The sequence below is a fragment of the Mus caroli genome, chromosome 15 (genome assembly GCF_900094665.2).
Source record: "Mus caroli chromosome 15, CAROLI_EIJ_v1.1, whole genome shotgun sequence".
NCBI lineage: Eukaryota > Metazoa > Chordata > Mammalia > Rodentia > Muridae > Mus > Mus caroli.
Window position 1 is genome coordinate 29,165,287 of NC_034584.1, and position 19,948 is coordinate 29,185,234.

At 44.2% G+C, this 19,948-nt stretch overlaps 1 protein-coding gene across 1 annotated transcript in view; it reads left to right on the plus strand.

Moving 5' to 3' along the window:
* The first annotated feature begins 13,908 nt into the window (after positions 1-13,908).
* Positions 13,909-19,948, plus strand: part of Laptm4b (lysosomal protein transmembrane 4 beta) — a 47,566-nt gene continuing 41,526 nt past the window's right edge. Inside the window, exon 1 of the mRNA XM_021183759.2 lies at positions 13,909-14,299. Within this exon, the coding sequence (XP_021039418.1) occupies positions 14,201-14,299 (99 nt within the window). The 5' untranslated portion in view covers positions 13,909-14,200. The remainder of the gene's footprint in view (positions 14,300-19,948) is intronic.

Below are 19,948 nucleotides of genomic sequence, written 5' to 3' on the forward strand. Positions count from 1 at the left end.
TTTGACTATGCTCGGCCCATGGGAAGCCTCACTATCAGAAGTGTTTGGTTTTGTACCCCCAACAAGGGAAGGAAGTGTATATTTTACCTATCAAAGAAGACCTGGCCTCCAGGTTCTTCTAGCATCTCTCAGTCCCTACCTGACATACCCTGCTCCCAATCCCGAATTCCTTCCCACAGAGGCTCTTCCCTATATAATCTGGACATTTTGCAGCCCCCATCTCTCTCCTCGCTTCTCTCTCCTCTTTCCCCTCTCCTTCTCTCCTCCTCTCTCTTCTTCTCTCCCTTACCTCCTCTCCCTCTCTCCCCTCCTCCTTTGTCTTCTCTTCTCTCTGTGTGCACATGCCCTTTCTCTCTTTTTCTTCCTCCTCCACCCTCCACACTGTGAATTCCCTGGTTCCAATACTTGGGGCCAGTGAACTCACCCAAGAGCAGCTTCCCAATAAACTTTCCTTTAATATAATGTACTCTGGTTTGAATTGGCCCGTTTCACTCGCAGAGAAATAACCTATCAAGGAGCTGTGGCTTTACTGGAGGGGGAATAGCCTTCTTAATCGAAGTGTGTTACTGTGGAGGTGTAAGATTTGTGGTAGCTCAAAATGACCACTGTTGTAAAAAGGTACGTAATGTGTTCTTTTCCCAGAATTTGCCTCACTGCAAGGTGTGCTAAGAGATAGTCCTCTGATTGTTTAGAAAAGCCCACGCAATGTCTCCAGTCCTTAAGTCTGCCCCCTTAATGCTGTTAAAGGTTAACCAATGATAAACTGCCAGCCCTAAACTGTGACAGAAAACTGCTCTAAAAAGTGTATAAAAGGTGTGTGCCTTAGCTACTCGGGGTCACTTCTATCCCGATTTCAGGACGACCCCAGCATGCTGAATCAATAAACCTCTTGCTTTTTACATCAATCGCTGTCTCTGTGTCTCTGTGAGTGGGCATCCTGGACATAAGGCTTTTCGGGTCTTACAGAGGCAGAGCTTTGAGGTCTCCTATATATGCTCAAGTCTGGCCAGTGTGGTCCAGACCCTCCCCCTGGCTGCCTTCAGATGTAGAACTCTCTGCTCCTCCAGCACCGTATCTGCCTACATGATGCCATGCTTCCCACCATGATAATAATGGACTTAAGCTCTAATTCTGTAAGCTAGCCCCAATTAAATATTTTCCTTTATCAGAGTTACCTTGGTCATTTTGTCCCTTCATAGCAAGGGAAACCCTAGGACACGTGACTCCTTAGGGCTGGTCAGTTTTGAATAACTCTCTATATCTAAGAAGACGTCATTATCCCCTGATACTATGTATGAGAGTAACATCTCTGGCCTTAAGTATTCACACTGTTTTTTTTTTTTTTTAAAGATTTATTTATTATATGTAAGTACACTGTAGCTGTCTTCAGACACTCCAGAAGAGGGCGCCAGATCTCGTTACAGGTGGTTGTGAGCCACCATGTGGTTGCTGGGATTTGAACTCTGGACCTTCGGAAGAGCAGTAGGGTGCTCTTACCCACTGAGCCATCTCACCAGCCCAGTATTCACACTGTTAACTCTTGAACTGTGAGAGCCTGATAGGAAAAGCAGTTGGAGAAGGGCTTACAAATTGTGGAAGGAGCTGAGAATTTTCAGCTATGGTATCTAATGTGAGTAGAGATGGCCTTTGTCAAGCAATTTACCACAGCAGTCAAATCCCTGTGTTGCATTCTGGCTGTCTGAACTATCTAGAGTGATTTCCATTTTCCTGACTGGACTCTGAGCAGTCCAAATGTTTTTGATTGCAATCCAAATCTTTAAACACTGATGGACTGCACAGTGCCATATTAATATCACTATTAATCAGGGTCTGTTTTACTGTTAGGCACATTATCTGCCGCTAATGACTTCACCTGCCATCTTCATCTCTCTCTCTCTCTCTCTCATCTTTTATTTCTTGGAGGCAGGGTTTGCATCTCCAGGCATGACCAACCCCCAGTGTATGCTTCAATGACTCTGTGATTAATCACAGGGCCTCTGAGAGCACATCAACCTGACTCTTGACTTCCGCTTTGGCTGCAGTTCAAGGCTGCAGTCAGCTCTGTGTTCTGTCTTTCATAGTCCTGACCCTGACTGGAACAAGATCAAATTCTTTAATGAGTCATCTAGCATAGTCCTTATTTTCTTCCATGCACTCCTACAAATGGCTTCTGTAACAACCTCCATGGAACACCTCTTTGTTATTTAACTGGAACAAGAAACAGCTCTCTCAAAACTTCTCCTATTCTTTAGTTTTGTTTTTAATTTCAGGTCTACCTCCAGGGCCAGCTTCCTATGTGCACAGGGATCCTCCTTCAGAAAAGTCCTGAGCTGTGCTGCATCCATTTTGAAAGTCTTAGTCTTTTTGTTATTTGGTTTGGTGGCAGCATCTCACCATGTAACCCTGGCTGTACTGGAATTCACTCTGCAGATCAAACTGGCCCTAACCTCACGGAGCTCCAACTACCTCTGCCTCTCAAGCCCAGACCATGTCTTTCTCTCTAATTATTGGTTTTGGTTTTTTTGTTTTGTTTTGTCTTGTTTTGTTTTGTTGTTTTGTTTCACTCAGGGTCCCCTACGTTGCTCTGGCTCACTCTTCTAGAACTCACTCTGTAGACCAGGTTGCCCTTCCACTCACAGAGATCTGCCTTCGACAGCCTCCCAGAGTGTTAGGATTAAAAGTATATACCCCTATACCAACCTTCCCTAATTATTTTTTAACCAGGTAGGTCCAAATTTTCCCTTAACAAGGATTGTTAAAAGCACAGGGTTGCCCCTTCAACGAGAGAGATATATAACCCATTTTCTGCCCAGAACGCTGGGACTACACCAAATCCTCCCCTAGGCCCTTATTGTGAGCTGGCCAATCTATAGAATCTGCTTATGGAAGGTATCACATATAGTCAACACATAGACCCCATCTTTGTGGTAGATGTAGTACATATACTTTACAAAGAGTTTCAATGTAGTCACATATTAAGCTTTATTGTGTACACGGAATTGAGTTAATTATCACCAAGAAATTTTTTCACCAAACTGTGCTGTGCATAAATATGTCTAAAACAAACCCCTTGAGGTCAGACTCCCAACATTTGAGGGTTAACACTTGCCTCCCTCAGGTCGTTCCTTCGCTGGCCATGGCAGCTGCATAGCCCCTGCACCTCTTACCACAGCAACCTCTTCCTCCCTTCAAGCCTCAGAGGTTGTGTTAGGTGGGTTTTTGTTTGTTTGTTTGTTTGTTTGTTTGTTTTTCAGTTGTAGGCTCACCAGCTGTGGCCCTTGTATATCTTTCTTCCGTTCTGTTTCTATCTGAGGAGGTCTTTTGTGTCTTCCGCAGGGCAATTGCAACTTAACCTACAGGCCAGAATGTCATTGTTACTGTAGTTGTCCAGACAGGAATTAGGGCATTCTGAAGGGACCCTTGGGAACCTTCTTTTGGCAATCAGACTATTGAAACAATGCTCACTTTCAAATTGGAATTTCCCCAGGAATCTCATGCTTGGGGAAGGAAGAGGCTTGAAATTGGGGCCAGCCCAAGGATGAACCTGTCTCCTTGAGAGAGATTTCAAACAACTTGTCAAACCATTTTGCAAAAGAGACTGGAGCTGAGACAATGCCTGCTTGTACATGCCTCATTTGCCTTCCACAGAAAGTTATATTTCATTTTAGGCCTCCAAAGGTATATTAGGAGCTGCTACAGAGCCTCTTTATCCATTTTCCCAAAGAAGTCACACTGAAAAAAAAATCCCATTTTTATGCTTTTCAATAGTATTTGTCTAATTGTAATATTAAGGATTGATGGCTAAGACTACCTTGTTAAGGCTATTGTTCTACTGTTACAACCCTGGTAACTTCATCACCTCTGGGAGGTGGTCTCCATGGTCTCCCAAGTGTGCTGATGTAGACTTCCAAGTGAGAAGGCTAGCTTGACTCCATGACAGGCTTCAAATTGACAGTTTAGGAGACTAGGCCTAAGAACTGGGCAAGTCCAGACAAGCCAAGGCAAGTCAGTTACTAGAAAACAAACAAACAAACAAACAAACAAAACAAAAACAAAAAAAACCAAACAAACAAACAAAACCAGGCTTCAGGCAGCTGGTCGATGTGTATGAGGAAGAGTCATTCTTAGGTGGAGGAATGAAAGGTTTGAGGTGAGACAGGTGGACCCAGTGAGAGACTCTCTTGAGTTTAGCAGCTGTAGGCATCACGAGGATTACCTTAAAAGGGCCCTGCCATTTAGAAGAAGGGGGTGACAGCCAATGATCTGGAGAGGATAGAAGGATTTGGTCTCCAATGTTGACAGGCAGTGGACAGGAGACAGTGTATGACTGCAGTAGATGGTGGTCAGCAAAGTTCCATAGGAGAGAACGGAGGTGGCAAAGTAATGGGGTGAGTAGATGGTCTGGGAGGGGAGAGCATTTAGGTGAAAGACCAGGAGTTAGGAATGGATGTCCATACATGAGTTCAAAGGGCGAGATGAGGAGAGGTCGCTTGGGGAGAGCTCATAGCTTGAAAAGAGCCAGAGGTAGGAGTTTTACCCAATCGAGGTGAAGTTGCTGTGACAGCTTGAGAAGAGTGGTTTTTAAAGAGTCATTAGTTCTTTCTACTTTACCTGAAGATTGAGGGTGGTAGGGAATATGAAAATGCCAGGGGATGTCTAGGACCTTAGATAGAATTTGAGAAATTTAGGAAGTAAATTCGGGGCCATTGTCTGACTGGAGGGAAACTGGGACACCAAACTAGGGGATGATATCTTGGAGGAGGAGAGCAGAGACTCTCTGAGCCCTTTTGTTAGTTGTGGGAAATGTCTCCACCCACCCTAGAAGGCTCTAGTCATGCAGAAACAAACCAGGTGCCTCTGCCCATACGGCAGGAGCCAGATAAACCAGGTTAAAGCAAGACTTGACTCCTGCAGATATTGTCTTACTGTTTCCAGAAAGAGCAGAGCCTTCTTGGCTCCCTCTGAGGGGCTTGAAAGCATCCTTCAGTCCCATGCAGGGTTGTGAAGTTAAGACAAGTCTGCCTGCCGCACTTGATCGCACTGACCAGACACCATAGGCTCTCTGAGCCTCCCTACACTTGCAAGCAAAAGTTCAAACAGACGTACAGACTCAGACTTTGACAAACAGCAAGACAAACAGGAACCTCAGTAAAAGCTGGAGACTTCTGATTCACCACTTCCGGTGTGTTCCCACAAGGAGTCGGATTCCCGACCCACGTACCAAATGTAAGACTGGCGAGTCTCAGCTTATTGGGGACTCCCTGAGCCGGGAATTGATGCAAAAAGCAAGAGGAACTTATTGTTCCAACATGTTGGGGTTGCCCTGCACATGGAGAGAGAACGACCATGTGCAGCCTGTCCAGTGAGCCTTTATACAGTTCCCCCAGGCAGCAGCCATTAGGCACAATGTGATTGGCGGAACAATGTGACTTTTAAAATGATTGGTCTATAGGGAATGAGGTGGGTAGCCAATGGTCTTGGAATGTGTCTATGAGCTCCCTGTGGTTTGAGGAATGCAATCAGCCCCTCCCTTCTGGAGGGGAGCAGTGTCTATGTGCTCTATGACCTTTTGTTTACAGGAGCTGAGGGTCCGGTGGAATTTTCTAAAGTTCCAAGTTGACCTCTTCATCATATCTCCAGCCTGTGTCAAGTTGACACACAAAACCAGCCAGTATAATACCCTAGCCTCCACATCGCTCAAACTCATACCCTCTTTTAATTAACAACCAACCTTTTCCCGGTGCACATGGCTTCTGCCCTTGAAGGAAGCAGAAGCCAATATTCTTGAAATTATAAAAACCCACTCTTGGACTATGGAAAAGTGTTCCCAGACAGCTGTGACAAGTTTGTAAAAAATACCAGCTTCAGATAACACAAGTTACTTTCCCCACGTCAAAAGGTCCCTTTCCAACTGCACAGTTCCACCCTGCTGTCTGAACAAATGTTATTAGGTTTGAAGGATGTCTTAGTCAGGGTTTCTATTCCTGCACAAACATCATGACCAAGAAGCAAGTTGAGGAGGAAAGGGTTTATTCAGCTTACACTTCCCATCACCAAAGAAGTCAGGACTGGAACTCAAGCAGATCAGGAAGCAGGAGCTGATGCAGAGGCCATGGAGGTATGTTCCTTACTGGCTTGCTTCCACTGGCTTGCTCAGCCTGCTCTCTTTAGAACCAAGACTACCAGCCCAGAGATGGCACCACCCACAAGGGGCCTTTCCCCCTTGATCACTAATTGAGAAAATTCCCCACAGCTGGATCTCATGGAGGCATTTCCTCAACTGAAGCTCCTTTCTCTGTGATAACTCCAGCCTGTGTCAAGTTGACACAAAACTAGCCAGTACAAAGGATGACATTCTTTTACCCTCTCATGTAATGCCAAGGCTTGGAAACTCCACTTGTGGCTTTTCCCTTCACTTAGACCTGAGGGTTCACTCTCCTCAGGGTTCCATCAGGAAGGTTGGTGGCCCAAGCTTGAGCTTAAATCAAGACCCTCATGTGAGTACATCGGGTTGTGACTCCTGGTGGTCTCTTGGGGATTTTACAATCTGTGCACAACAGATGCAGATAGATATACAGGAGATGGGAAGTCCATCACGGCCCTGCAGGCTTCCCTGTCCTCCCTGGCAGAAGTCTTACAGAACAGACAAGATCTAGATTTGCTGTGCCTCCAGCTGGAAGGACTCTGTGTAGCCTTGGGTGAGGAGTGTTGTTTCTATGTTTTGACTCAGAGGTGGTTAAAGAATTCATGGCCTTAGTCAGAAAGAGAATACAAGTCAGATCCTACTGATGTTAGGTTTGACTTGTGGTCCCTGCGCAATCAATGCTTTAGTTAGGTTTGTTAAGGAAAGGATTCATTAAAAATCTCAAGGATTTTAGATGGCCCAAAACTGAAGGGGAAATAAGAAGGTTAGGTTGACTCAATGTCACGCTTCAAATTGGCAGTTTAGGAGACTAGGCCTAAGAACAGGGCAAGTCCAGGCAAACCCAGGCAAGTCAGTTATTAGAAAAACAAAAACAAAACAAAACAACCCAGGCTTCAGGCATTGAGTCAGAAACTGCCCTGCCATCAAAAGCTGGCCCACCACCTGGCCTGAGGCAAGGGCAATGGGCCAGCTGCAGTTTCCTGACTTCTCAGCAACAGTTTCCAGACTTCAACTCCCACGTCCCAGTAAAGGAATGTCCCTAGAGATGGAGCAAGATATAGGTCACCTACCCCAGAATACCCTAATGTGCTTTAAATCAGGCCTATGAGCTCACTTGGTTGTCTGTCTGTCTGTCTGTCTGTATTGGTAATAGGAGCTCCCAGCATGCTGAACCTTGGCAGAATAAAACACTCTTTGCATTTACATACTATTTGAGTCTGGGGTATCATTCTTTGGTGAATCATGGACCGTTACACAAGCATGTTGCATCTGTTTATTTCTCTGTGTTCCTCATCCATTAAATTGTGGTTAGTGGCTATCTCTTGCTGTAAAATGGCAGCTACACTCAACTAGCAGGATTGTTTATTCCTCAGATACAGAAAAGAGACCACTTCCACTACTGACCAACTAAGGCAAGCTTCATTTTCTTTTTTTCTTTCTTTCTTTTATTTATTTTTTTGTTTGTTTGTTTGATTGGTTTTGTTTTGTTTTTTGAGACAGGGTGGCCCTGGCTGTCCAGGAATTCAACTCTGTAGACCAGGCTGGCCTCAAACTCAGAAATCCACCTGCCTCTGCCTCCCAAGTGTTGGGATTAAAGGTGTGTGCCACCACTGCCCGGCGCAAGCTTCATTTTGAAAGGTGCATAGGCACTAGTATGTCTGCTGTCTCATCCTGTAGTGATTGGAGAGCAGCCCCTGGCTAGCTTTTTAAGTCCTTTTATGCAGAGAATTTACAAAGTTAGTAAAAACAAAACCAAAACAAACAAGAAAACCACACAAGTAGGTGCAAGAGTGTTTACATGAGAGAGATAACTGGTGGTTAGAGAAATACAATGAAAAAGCAAGAATTCCTATACAAGGAAAAAAATCAAGTCTATCCATCATGTAGGTGTAGAGTCATATGTCATAGGGTTGGTGGTCACAGGTGTAGATCAAAGGATCCCTAAAAACATGTTTCTTCATGCTGGGATTGGTGGCCATGGTTCAGTGTGTTGGGGCCTTTTTAACTACAGGGGCTCCATCTTGTATATAGTCTTTGTTTTGTACTAAGCTAAATTCTAAGAAACAGCTGAATGCCCACAAATGCTTTCTGGCCCCAGGTGGCCTGGATTAACTTAGACCACAATATTCCAGCTTCATAGGTTAGTTCTCAGCAGGGATGGGGAGGGGCTTCCAGCATACCCATCAAGGGACCACCACCCCACCCCCAAAGAAAGCCAAAGGAAATACCAGGTGTGAGGTATACATAAACTTGATTGGATGCTTTTCACCTCTCCTAATCTTCGGCTTTCTCTCTTAAAAGGTTGTTCTGTCCTGCACCCCCACCACTGGCATGGTTTGGATCCTGAACACAGTCATGTCTCTGATAGATCAGCTTTTTGAAAAAAAGATGCTTTTGCGGCCTCAAACTTGGTCTTCATAGTGTATTATTCCCCAATTCTCAGACCCAAGCAACTGTAGGTCCAAAAACATTTTGCAAGGCATATCAGGTTTAGGAAACAGAAACGTATTCCTAACTAGAAATTGAAGCCTATCCTATAGGGTGTGGGAACTCAGAACAACCTGCTCTGGTCTCATAGGACATACTCTGAAGTTCTGATAATCAGCTCAGGAAGTGGATCCCTGGTTTATTTGGAGGATGCATGAAGATCTCTAAGATTTCCTTTGTTTCACCTAGAAGTAAAACAGACACTTAGAAGTTGTTTTCAGGGGCCAGGCTATAGCTCAGTTGGTAAAATGACTCGAACACAGGAAGTCCGGGTTCACTGTGTACTACCTCCAATCTTAGCACTTGGGCTGAGAGACAGGAGAATCAGGAATTCAAGATAACAAAGTAGTAAGTTTGAGGTCAGCCTGGAATTTATGATACTTTGTCTAAAATGGAGGAGTCACTGAAGAAGGAGTCAGAGGAGTCCTTGGAGTGGAGGCTGCAGCATGACTCCTCAAGTGCACACGCAGGAAACTGAGGCTAGAATGAAGGCTTGGAATCAACCATCATTTATTCTCTTTAAATTTTTCTATTATTTTTCTGTGTATGAGTTTTTACCTGCTTGTCTATATGTGTTCTTGTGCAGTTACATACCCATGGAGGCCAGAGGGTGGTGTTGGATCATCTGGAACTGGAGTTAGCAGTAAACCACCAAATGTGGGTGCTAGGAACTGAACCTGCTCTGTAAGAACACTCAAGGCTCTTAACTTCTTCACACAACTTTACACGACTTCCAGGAGCAGAATTGAGACTATGATTAGGAGACTACATCTTGACCAAGACTGCTTAACTATGCCCCAGTTTTCCTTCTATCTAAATCTAAAGCTCATGTCAGTAGCCCAGACAGACCTGGGATCTCTGGACTCCTCGATTTGTCCCTACTCCAAGTGTGTTCACTATGACGAAGCTCTTCTCTCTGCCTTTCGCTATCATCTCTCTTTAATTGGTACATTTGGATAAGGGACTGAGTCTAGGCTGACGGGGCTGCTAGACTCCAAACTTTTGACCTAAAAATTATCGTTACAGGAGGAAGGCAGTATTTTCAACAATGCAGAAGACATTTAAAGGCACATTCCTGGCACAGGTCACAGATATCTTTTCTAACACACACTGGGGAAGCAGTGCCTCATTTTAAAGAACTTATGTTTATTTATGTGTGTGTGTGTGTGTGTGTGTGTGTGTACATGTCCTCAAGATCAGAGACATTGGATTGCTGTGGAGTTGTTTGTAAAGTGTTTGTAAATTGCCTGTTACGGGTCTTGGGAACTGAACTCAAATCCTTTGCAGGGCGAGTATCTGTTCTTAATCACAGAGCCATCTCTTTAGTCCCCCACCCCTACGCCTGGGGAAAATGGGAGCTTTCTTAATCATCAGCCTTTGGAGTGGTCCTCAAGTCTCTCTTAGGGTAGAGCTAGGTCAGTGGGAGCTGCTGTAAATTATTATTATTATTATTATTATTTAGCTTAAACAGTTGTCTGGCTCTGTCTACCTCCTTCAGTTTCCTGCTCTCCCCACACAAGTCCAGATAGAAGCAATATCTCCATGAAGTTTTATTATAACTAAACTAGTCAGTACCTAGTGGAGATTGTTTTCACCCATTCCTACATTCTGAGTAGCATGCATCTCACACAGGAGATAATGGATGTAGGGCTCTAGGCTCGAAAACTAGGGGTTTTTATTGAAAAAGGGTCTGGGGCTGGGGAGGAATCGGCGCAGTTACACATAAATGGGCAATTTAAACATCAGAGAGCAGTATGTGATAGTAACACAAATGGACAATTTAAACATCAGAGAACAGTATGTGATAGTAACTCTAAAGGGAGGGTGTTTATCTTGGTCGGCAGGACGTCTGGCTAAAACCCAAACCATATCAGCAGGTGGTCCATTACTCTGGTCCCTGGGATGGCTTTACAGCCTTTGTTCCTTGCTCTAAGCCCAAAAAGCCCCCCTAACTGGCAAGCCGCATGAGTCGTGGATCTTGAATAAACTTTCTGGCTAGGGCTTTAAAGTCTTGAATTTAGCTTTCTTTCTTTCATTAGTACCAGATGAGGTGACCAACTGGGGCTGGCACCAGGATAGTACTATGAATCTATATAATCTCCATTTTCATGCTTCACAGAATAGGTATACAAAGTAACATTGTGTCATTTGGATTTCTGATATGTGCTTTGAAAGTAATTATTAATAGGAAGATTTGAATCCTATGTAGCAGTGTATGCTAGAAATCTTAGCTCTCTTGAGAGTTTGAGGTAGGAGGTGTTAATTTCAAAAGGGGTTTTTCTACCCCACCTTTGATCATTCAGTTCCGGATAAAAGACAGCTTTTATTATTATAACAAGCCTTAATCAGCACTAGAGCAGGGCAGGTATGTACCCTCTATGCTATTATACCTATTTCCCTGTCAATAACCCCACAATATGACTTGCCATGTTTCATCTGGGCTGCTCTTAACTCCAGCTGGCCAGGCCTCATAGCCATGATTATATGACTTACTCAACCCATAGCATCTTCCCTCTCTCTGTCTCTCTCTGTCTATTTCTCTCTGTCTCTCTCTCAACTATACCTATCTCAATTCTGCCCAGCTATAGCCCATAGGCATCTTTATTTTCCAATCAGGGATAACTTGGGAGGCAAGGTCACCCAGGATTCCTTGGTCTCTGCACAGATTCTCTTCTTGCTGGAGGCAACCACACCTTTGGGCCAGTGTTTAGCATTACAATACATAGCAAAGGACCAACCTGTCAACCAAGGAGGCCTAAACAGGGCTACTTAGTCAGATTGTCTCAAAAAGAAAAAAAGAAAAAAAAAAAGAAAAGAAAAGAAAAAGAAAAAACCAGAGAAGGGAACATAAAGGAAAGGTTTTGGGAGACAAAGAAGTTTCCAGTTCTAAAATCCTAGAGGAAAATGTCTAAATTGTTTACAGAAGACAACATAAAGACAGTGAGGCATGGAAGAGTAGACTCTATCAAGTTGCAGGGCAAAATGGCTGAAATCAGGGAAGCTGCTCTGCATCCTGGACAGGAAAGGACAAGTGTGCCCTGAGGCTTCTAGGGATGAAAATAAAGCACTTTCTCAAATAATGGCAGTACTGCAAATAGTGCCATTGTGCCAATTTCAGTGGCACATGAACAGCCCTTGGGAGGCAGAGGCAGGAGATCTGGAGGTCCCTCTGGTCTACAGAGCAGAGGGAGTCAGGGCTACATAGTGAGTCTCTGCTTCAAAACGCCCCAAACAAAAGTTACAGGGAGAAGCCCAGTTCTCTCTGATGTTGTTTGGTTGGAGACAGGGCCTCTATACTTAAGCTCTGTCTGACCTGGAACTCACCATGAAGACCAGGTTGGAATCAAACTCACAGAGATCTACTTGCCTCTGCCTCCGCCCTTCTGAGTGCTAGGATCAACGATGTGAGCCCCCATGCCTGGCTCAGTTCTTGCTTTTCCAGCAACACTCTTTTGCATTCCAAAGATCCTATAGCTGTTTGGTTTACCTACCAAGCTTCACCTGTGCACATTTTCTTCAGCTAGTGTCTATTCTATATTTTAAAATCTATAGCAATTTGGCTACTGTGACTTCATATCTAGAATAGTAAATTTTCTGAAATATAAAATTCATCTGAATCAGTGTGTCATTTGCTTAATAAATTTGAAATCTTTGTGGGAAAAGAAGAGAGAGGGCAGTATCTATGGTAATTTTGAATTTTCAGAGTCTTCCAATGCAGTATTCCTCAGTCTGTATTGCCATCCCTTTCCTGAATACTAATGCTTGTGGTCTTGTTCACTAATGGCTGTGGGCATAATTACATACTGTTTTTGCAACCCTGAGGCTGGAGCTCAGAGCCTCCTGCATGCTGAGATAACACTCCACATGAGAGGAAAGCCCCAGCCCATAACGAACAATAGACAATCCCAGAGAGAAAATTATCTTTAATGTTAGGAAGAAGAGAAACAAATACCGAGCTTTTCCAATTCCTCCCACAACAGTTATCCTGCTTGTATCTCTGCTCAAGGACCTACATGTGGTATCTCTGGGAATAGAAGCCAAGTTTAAACTATACAAGAATGTGGTAGATGCACGTCTTTGTGAAACTAACCAATCTTGAACCATCTTTCATCTTATTTGACATGTACTTAAATTTAAATCGAACCCATTTAAATTTTTTTTTAAATTTTTGTTGTTTTTCGAGACAGGGCTTCTCTGTATAGCTCTGGTTGTCCTGGAACTTACTCTGTAGACCAGGCTGGCCTTGAACTCAGAAATCCACCTGCCTCTGCATCCCAAGTACTGGGATTAAAGGCAAGCGCCCACTACTGCCCGGCCAATTTGAACCCATTTTATTTCTTGTTCTAATCCTGAAATAAAACTTTCACATGGTCTGTTTTTTTTTTCTTCCTTCCTTCCTTCCTTTTCTTTTCTTTTCTTTTTTTTTTTTTTTTTTGGTTTTTCGAGACAGGGTTTCTCTGTGTAGCCCTGGCTGTCCTGGAACTCACTTTGTAGACCAGGCTGGCCTCGAACTCAGAAATCCGCCTGCCTCTGCCTCCCCTTCCTTCCTTTTCTGAAACAGGGTTTCTCTGTGCAGTTCTGGCTGTCCTGGAACTTGCTCTATAGACTAGGATGGCTGTCCTGGAACTTGCTCTATAGACGCTGGCCTGCCTCTGTCTCCTGACTGCTGAGATTCAAGGCGTGCACCACCACCAATGCCCGGCTTCACACGAACTTTTAATTTAAGTTATCAGAGACTCTTAGCTAGCACTGTGGTCATCAAATGCTAAACTTGGATCCTATCCAAAACAGCAGCTGGAGGGACATCCCCCGTCCCCAGACCCTAGTCCTCTGTTTGGGCTCTTTCAACGCTGTGTATTGTGACTTGCATAGATCTTTTGGCAGTAATTAAAAAATTGGTTTTTGTTTTACTAGAACTTCAGTCATTATTAAAAACGCCATGGAAGCACAGTGAGGATGCCCTTGACACACATTCTATTTTCTGGGAAAAGATTGCTACTAAAGTAATTGAGCTGGGAAGCTGAGATAAATTGCTCTCTGCGGGTTCCGCAGTGGTTCAAAGTACTGCAGTTGACTGGAATAATCATACTAAGCAGTTTTCCTTCCTTCCTTCCGCCAGTTTGCAAGATAACTACAATCCTAGCACAGCATTCACCCGTTATTTGCAAGCTAGATGTGAGGCAAACACAGCTGGAATGAATCTGAATCCTAACCAAAGGTGCACCCCATTTCCGGAGGAAAATTCTGGAGACTCCCTCAGGGTCCAGCAACGAAGCATTTATTTGGCGCAGCGCTCCCAGCGCCCGCAGCTGGCTGGAGCCGGTGGTGACATCACGAGCCGGGGCAGGCCACGTGACCCACGGCCTCTCCTCCCCCTGCCTCCTAGCGTCGCCGCGGTCTTCGAGTCCAGTGTCCCGCCGCAGCGGCCACTCGGAGCTCTCCGTACAGTGCAGAGCCAAGGGTCGTGCGAGCGGTCCGAGGGTCGGGACGGCCAAGGAGAGGGGCAGGAGCAGCGGACGCTAGACGAAGCGAGCGACGCTCTCACAAACTTCCACGAGCGCCGGAGCTATGAAGATGGTCGCTCCCTGGACTCGGTTCTACTCCCACAGCTGCTGTTTGTGCTGCCATGTCCGCACCGGCACCATCCTGCTGGGCGTCTGGTACCTGGTGAGCGCGCCCTGGCGTCGAGGGAGCCCCCGGGGTCCCCACGCGCGCCGCTCACCCCGCGCCACTAAGTCGCTTCTAGGTCGGCGTCGGTCTGGGGGCCGCCCGCGATCATCCGCCTAAAGTTGTATTATTAGAAAGTTAATTCTCGGGGAGAGCCGGGCTGCAGTGGCGGGGGCATGTGGGGCGGGGAGAGGGGGAGGCACCGGGCCCTGCGAGGTGCGGGCCGGGCATGTTCACCCCCCCCCCCCCCCGGCCGCACCAGGGCTACACAGCGTTCGCCCTCGCGAGTTCGCGTCCGAGCAGAAACGGTTGGGAAGTTCTTGTTCCTCTCGAGAGGGTTTTCCTGCATATGCCTGTTTAAAGCTCTTACACAGGGAAGGCACCCGAGTGTGCCTGTGTTCCAGTTGGCTCGGAGAAGCCATCTTAACAACCACTCAGGTTCCTGCCCGAGGACAGGTGATCCCTCTGAATAGGCACGGCGGGCAAATTTAGTTTTCTTGAAAAATGGCCTTCGGGTTGGCGCTCTCATTTGTGTCAAGAACAAACGGTGATTCTCTGGGGCAGCGAGTTAGCTTGATGGATTCTTGCCCTGTGGCGCTGGCTGCCCTTGGTTGGTGGTTGGCAGCTTTGGACTGATTCCTCAACATTTTGGATTTTGTGACATCATTTTAGAGAGTTAGATCCGAGCTACTTGCTGCAGAACAACGAAATGTATTGAAAGTGGTAGTTAACTGGCATATAAAACTTTTTAGTTAGAACATATTCTTAGCTCCCTTTGATAGTTTAAAAAGATATTCAGTATTGAATTGTAAACTGCCTTGTGCCATTTTAAACAATGCATTCCCCTTCCATGTGATGTTACTGTTCTATTTATAGTCTCAAGTTTTCTTTAGTTGGGTCCATTATGGCCACATAATAGACATTTTTAGTCTTAAAAGCTTTCCAACAGACCTTTGGTATATGTGGGTTCTGGCTGTTCAGTGTGAATGCAAATTGAACATTAATGTATTGGCTCAGCCCTGACTTTTCTTAAAGCCAAGGAATTTACAGGAATTTAAAACCATAGTTGGAGTGTGGTAAGTGGCCTCAGGAAGTGCTTTTATCGATGGTCAGTCAGGGCAGAAGGTGGGCTGCAAATGTCTGTGTCCTCCTTGGAAGTGTTCAGATCTGCAGGCTTGCAAGGGCTTCAGTGGATGCACTTGGTAAAATCTAGGGCATTGCATTAGGCAAATGTACTACATGATCTACGGGAGAGATAAATCTACTTGAGCCTTGTTGGCAGTCATCCAACCATTCTGTATTGGTGTGTCAAAAGCAGACTTCTCCCTCCATAGGCTTCCTTTCCTGTAAGAGCCTGCCCTTTGTGAGGCATATGCTTCCAAGGAGACCAGAAAAGCTTAGGTACTCACCACATCTATATAGAAATCTTTTCTATTCCTATTGAAAATGTCTTGTTCACTAGTTGAGTTCCCTTATAGTTTTAAATACAAATTTGTTATCTAAGACCTTAATTTCCATTTAAAAAGGTCAACGTGGTGAGGGCCTAAGGCCTAAGGAAAAATCAGATACCTACCTCTCCTTCCTACAAGCACCCCCTCCCCCCATCTTCTCACCCTGTCTCACCTGCCACGTGGTCATGTATAAAAAGAGTTTTATGGGAAAAGAGTTTATGGCTGTTCTAATAAAGTCCAGTGTAGACTGAGCCCCAACAAAGCGTACTACATGATCTACGGGAGAGAAATACTTGAGCCCTGTAGTTGTCAGGTATCCAACCATGCTGTATTGGTGTGTCAAAAGCAGACTTCTCCAAATGAAAATTTTGTGTTTCGTATCCCTGCTTACTGACTAGGGGTTACTAGTATTACCCTTTTACTAACTAGCTAGGTCCTGCATGCTATGTACTGTGTTCAGTAAGCTAAATTTAATTTTCTTAGTGAGATTAATTTTCATTCCTGTTTTAGGGATGAAATTAGAGGCTAAGAGCTTTCGGTTTATTTACAGTCCTTGGTTACAGCTCATGTGATAATCCGTATTTCTTTAAGCCTTTAAAAAGTTGTTGTTTTGCCTTGACTATCAAAGGTTTTCAGGAATAAAACATTGATTCGGCTACTAGAGGTTTTCTCTCTAATAAATTCCGTTCACATATGTGAGATCCACTTGTTACTTGTACAGTTCATTGACAATGACTAATCCATATCCCTAAGAAGGTCTGAAACCTCACAAGATTTTCTCTGTCTCTTCCTGGTCCTAGTCAGTGTGTCGGGGCAGGGGCGTAGGCCACTCTGCAAACAGGGTCTTATTGTGTGCACCTGAGTTCTCTTCCCCTTCCTTTCACTTAGAAGGCATAATTTTTACTTTCCTAGTGTTGGAATCTGTGATTGGCTTATGTTTGACTGCTTAACATATCTTAGTCTGTGAATAGACCACATCTTAGTTGTGCATGGAGCTGTTTTAGTTTGGGGCTATTATATGTATATCCAACTCCTCTGAACATTCTTAAGCAAGATTTTGTTGCTAGACATACGTTTGTATTTCCATTGGGTGGAGCTGTTGCTCATTGGGTGAGGTATGTTTGACTTACCCAGTGCTAGCCAGTTTTCCAATCTGGTTAGTTCTACCAGTTTGTTCTATTTACTACTAGTGTATGAAGTGCTGATGGTCTCATGGGCCACGGTGTTTGGTGCTGTCAGTCTTAGATTTTAGCATTCCAAGTGGCATATAGTGCTATATTGCTTTAATTTGCAGGTCCCTCATGAAGAGTGATGTGGAACAGTTTGACTTTGTTTATGAACCAGTTGCATGTCATATAATTTTTATTGGGCTGTCTCATTAATTTGTAGAAACTATTTATGTACTTAGATAACAATTTTTTTTGTTAAATATGTATATGTGACTATAATGTCCCAGACTGTGCCTTGTACAGGGTCTTTCTATGTAGTCACAGCTGTCCTGGAACTTGCTTTGTAGACCAGGCTGGCCTTAAACTCACAAGAGATTTGCTGTGTGCCTCTAGTGCTGATGACTAATAATTAAAGACTATGTGCAGCCTGTATGCTCCCTCCCTCCCTGTTCCCTCCCTCCTCCCCTCCCTCCTCCCTCCTTCCCTCCCTTCCTTCCCTCCTTCCCCTTTTCCCTTTTTTCCTTCCTTCCTTCCTTCCTTTGAGACATCATTTCTTTGTGTAGCAGCCCTGGCTGTCCTGAAACTCACTTTTTAGACTAGGCTGGACTCATAACTTAGATTCACTTACCTTTGCCTCTAAAGTGCTGGGATTAAATGTGTGTACCACCATGCCAGGCCTCATTTTCTTAATGAGACATTTTGGTGATTAGAAGCTCAAAAGTTCAATTTGTGAAGCTTTTTCTTTAAAAGTTAATACTTTCTGTATCCTATGAAATCAAAGGGTATAAAGATTTTTTTTCCCTTGAAGCTCTGTGGTTTTAGCTTTTCTGTGAGATAGGAGCTGACATCCATTTTTTTTTTCAAAAAGACCCTTTAAGCTGAGTATGGGGGCACATGCCTGTGCTCTCGGCACTTCAGGAGACTGAACCAGGAGGATAGCTGTGAGTTTACAATAGCCTATTAAAATTAAAACCTCAAGAAAGAGAGAAATGTGTAGTTGATTGATTGCTGTGCGTTCTGGAATTTTCTCTCTCTCCATTACAGTAGAATAATTGGTCCTCTGTATTCAAGGGTTTGGGGATGTATCTGTAATAAATGTATGCAATTCATCATTAATTAAATAATACAGTATAATTATGTGTCATTTTACATAGTATTATTAGTTATAAGTAAGATAAACATGAGTTCTAAAAGAAGATATGCTAGGTTCTAGGCAAATGTTGAGCCATTGTATGTAAGTCTTAAGCATTGAAGGGTTCTGCTACACTCCCCACTGCCCAGGTTTTCCCATACTCTAATATCAGGCCATCCATTTAGACTTTCCAGCTCAATGCCTCTGATTTTACTTTAAAAAAAAATTATGTGTATGAATGTCCATCAGCATGTGTGTATGTGCATACAGTTCTCAGAGGTTGAAAGAGGGTCACAGTTACAGGTCCTCTGGCACTTGGATAGCTGTGACCTATGGTGGCTCCGGGGAACCAAATCCTAGTTTTTTCCAAGAGCACTAAGTATTTTTAAGTGTTGAGCCATCTCCCCAGTCTTGTCTACTTCTGACACCTTAATCTCTTTATTACAGCTCTGCATCTTGTTGACTTTTCTGTTTGGGTCTCTTGCCCATCATTTCTCTTTCTGAGAATGCTCTGATTAGCTCTCACTTTACTACTGAAATATGACTGATCTGTCTTAAACAGTTAGCATCTCTTCACCCCCTTCTCTTCCAGATATCCTTTTTAAAAAGACGATTTTTTATTTATGTGTGTTTATCTGTGCCATGTGTGCAGGTATCCCTGGAAGCCAGAAGAGAGTCCCTGAAGCTAGAAATATAGGCTGTTGTGAGCTGCCAGTGTGGGTGCTGTGGACCTGCTCAGGTCCATCCACTGGAAGAGCAGGAAGTCGTCGCTTCCGCCCTGGATGTACTTGTTTGTTTGTTTGTTTTTAAAAGATTTATTTTATGTGTTTGAGTACACTGTAGCTGTCTTCAGACACACAAGAGGGCATTGGATCCCATTAAAGATGGTTGTAAGTCACTATGTGGTTGCTGGGACTTGAACTCAGGACCTCTGGAAGAGCACCCAGTACTCTTAGCCACTGAGCCATCTCTCCAGCCCCCCTGAATACACTTTTAAATACAAATGGCTATGACAGTTGCAGGCTGTCCTTTTTTTTCATCTAGAATACATTCACTGGGTAGGTGGCCGTGATCAGCTTACAGGCTGTGAAAGGTCAGGATAGTTGGACTTACTAGCCTTGCCACCTGGGTCAAGCCTGATGCATTTGGCTTTTGCCTATGAAATTGGCATCCCTTTTAGCAGGCTTTCCTATCCCCCTTTTAATTTTATTTTTCTTTCATTGTATTTATTAGTATTATTGTTGTTGTTAATTTGTTTTTTTGTTTGTTTTTTGTTGTTTTGGGTTTTTTTGAGACAGGGTTTCTCTAGGTAACCTTGGCTGTCCTGTCTTGCACTATACATCAGGCTGGTCTTGAACTAGGAGATTTGTCTGCCTCTGCCTCCCGAGTACTGGGATCAAACAGGCATGGCTACATCCAGCTAAAAGCAAAAGCAACCCTGCTTGATAGGTGGCAATGTAGTCATTTAAGATTAACAGTTTCTTGCTAGCTGCCAGATTATATGATTGCCAGTAAATCCAGAGCCATGTACGGGGTAGACCCATGGCACTGATAGTTCTGTCTACTGTTGTGCCATGCATGCTGGTCGGGTCAGCTCAACAGGCCGAGAGGCCTGGAAGCCACTCACGAGGCAGAGAGTTTCACAGAAACTCACCTCCTGGAGTCTGGCGTTCTCTTTAACCCATATACTCATACCCTATTCCCGTGTTAGTCTGATGTATGGATCTACGTGCTCTCTTTTAGTATTATCTTATTATAAGTGCCTTTTAAGATTGAATTCTGACATAGCTAAGCCTTCGCCAGTGTTCCAAGAAAGTCCTTGAGCTGACCATGGGTTTAGAATTCAGTAAGAATGTTGCCTATTCAGTAAGAATGTTGCCTATTCAGTGACATTCAG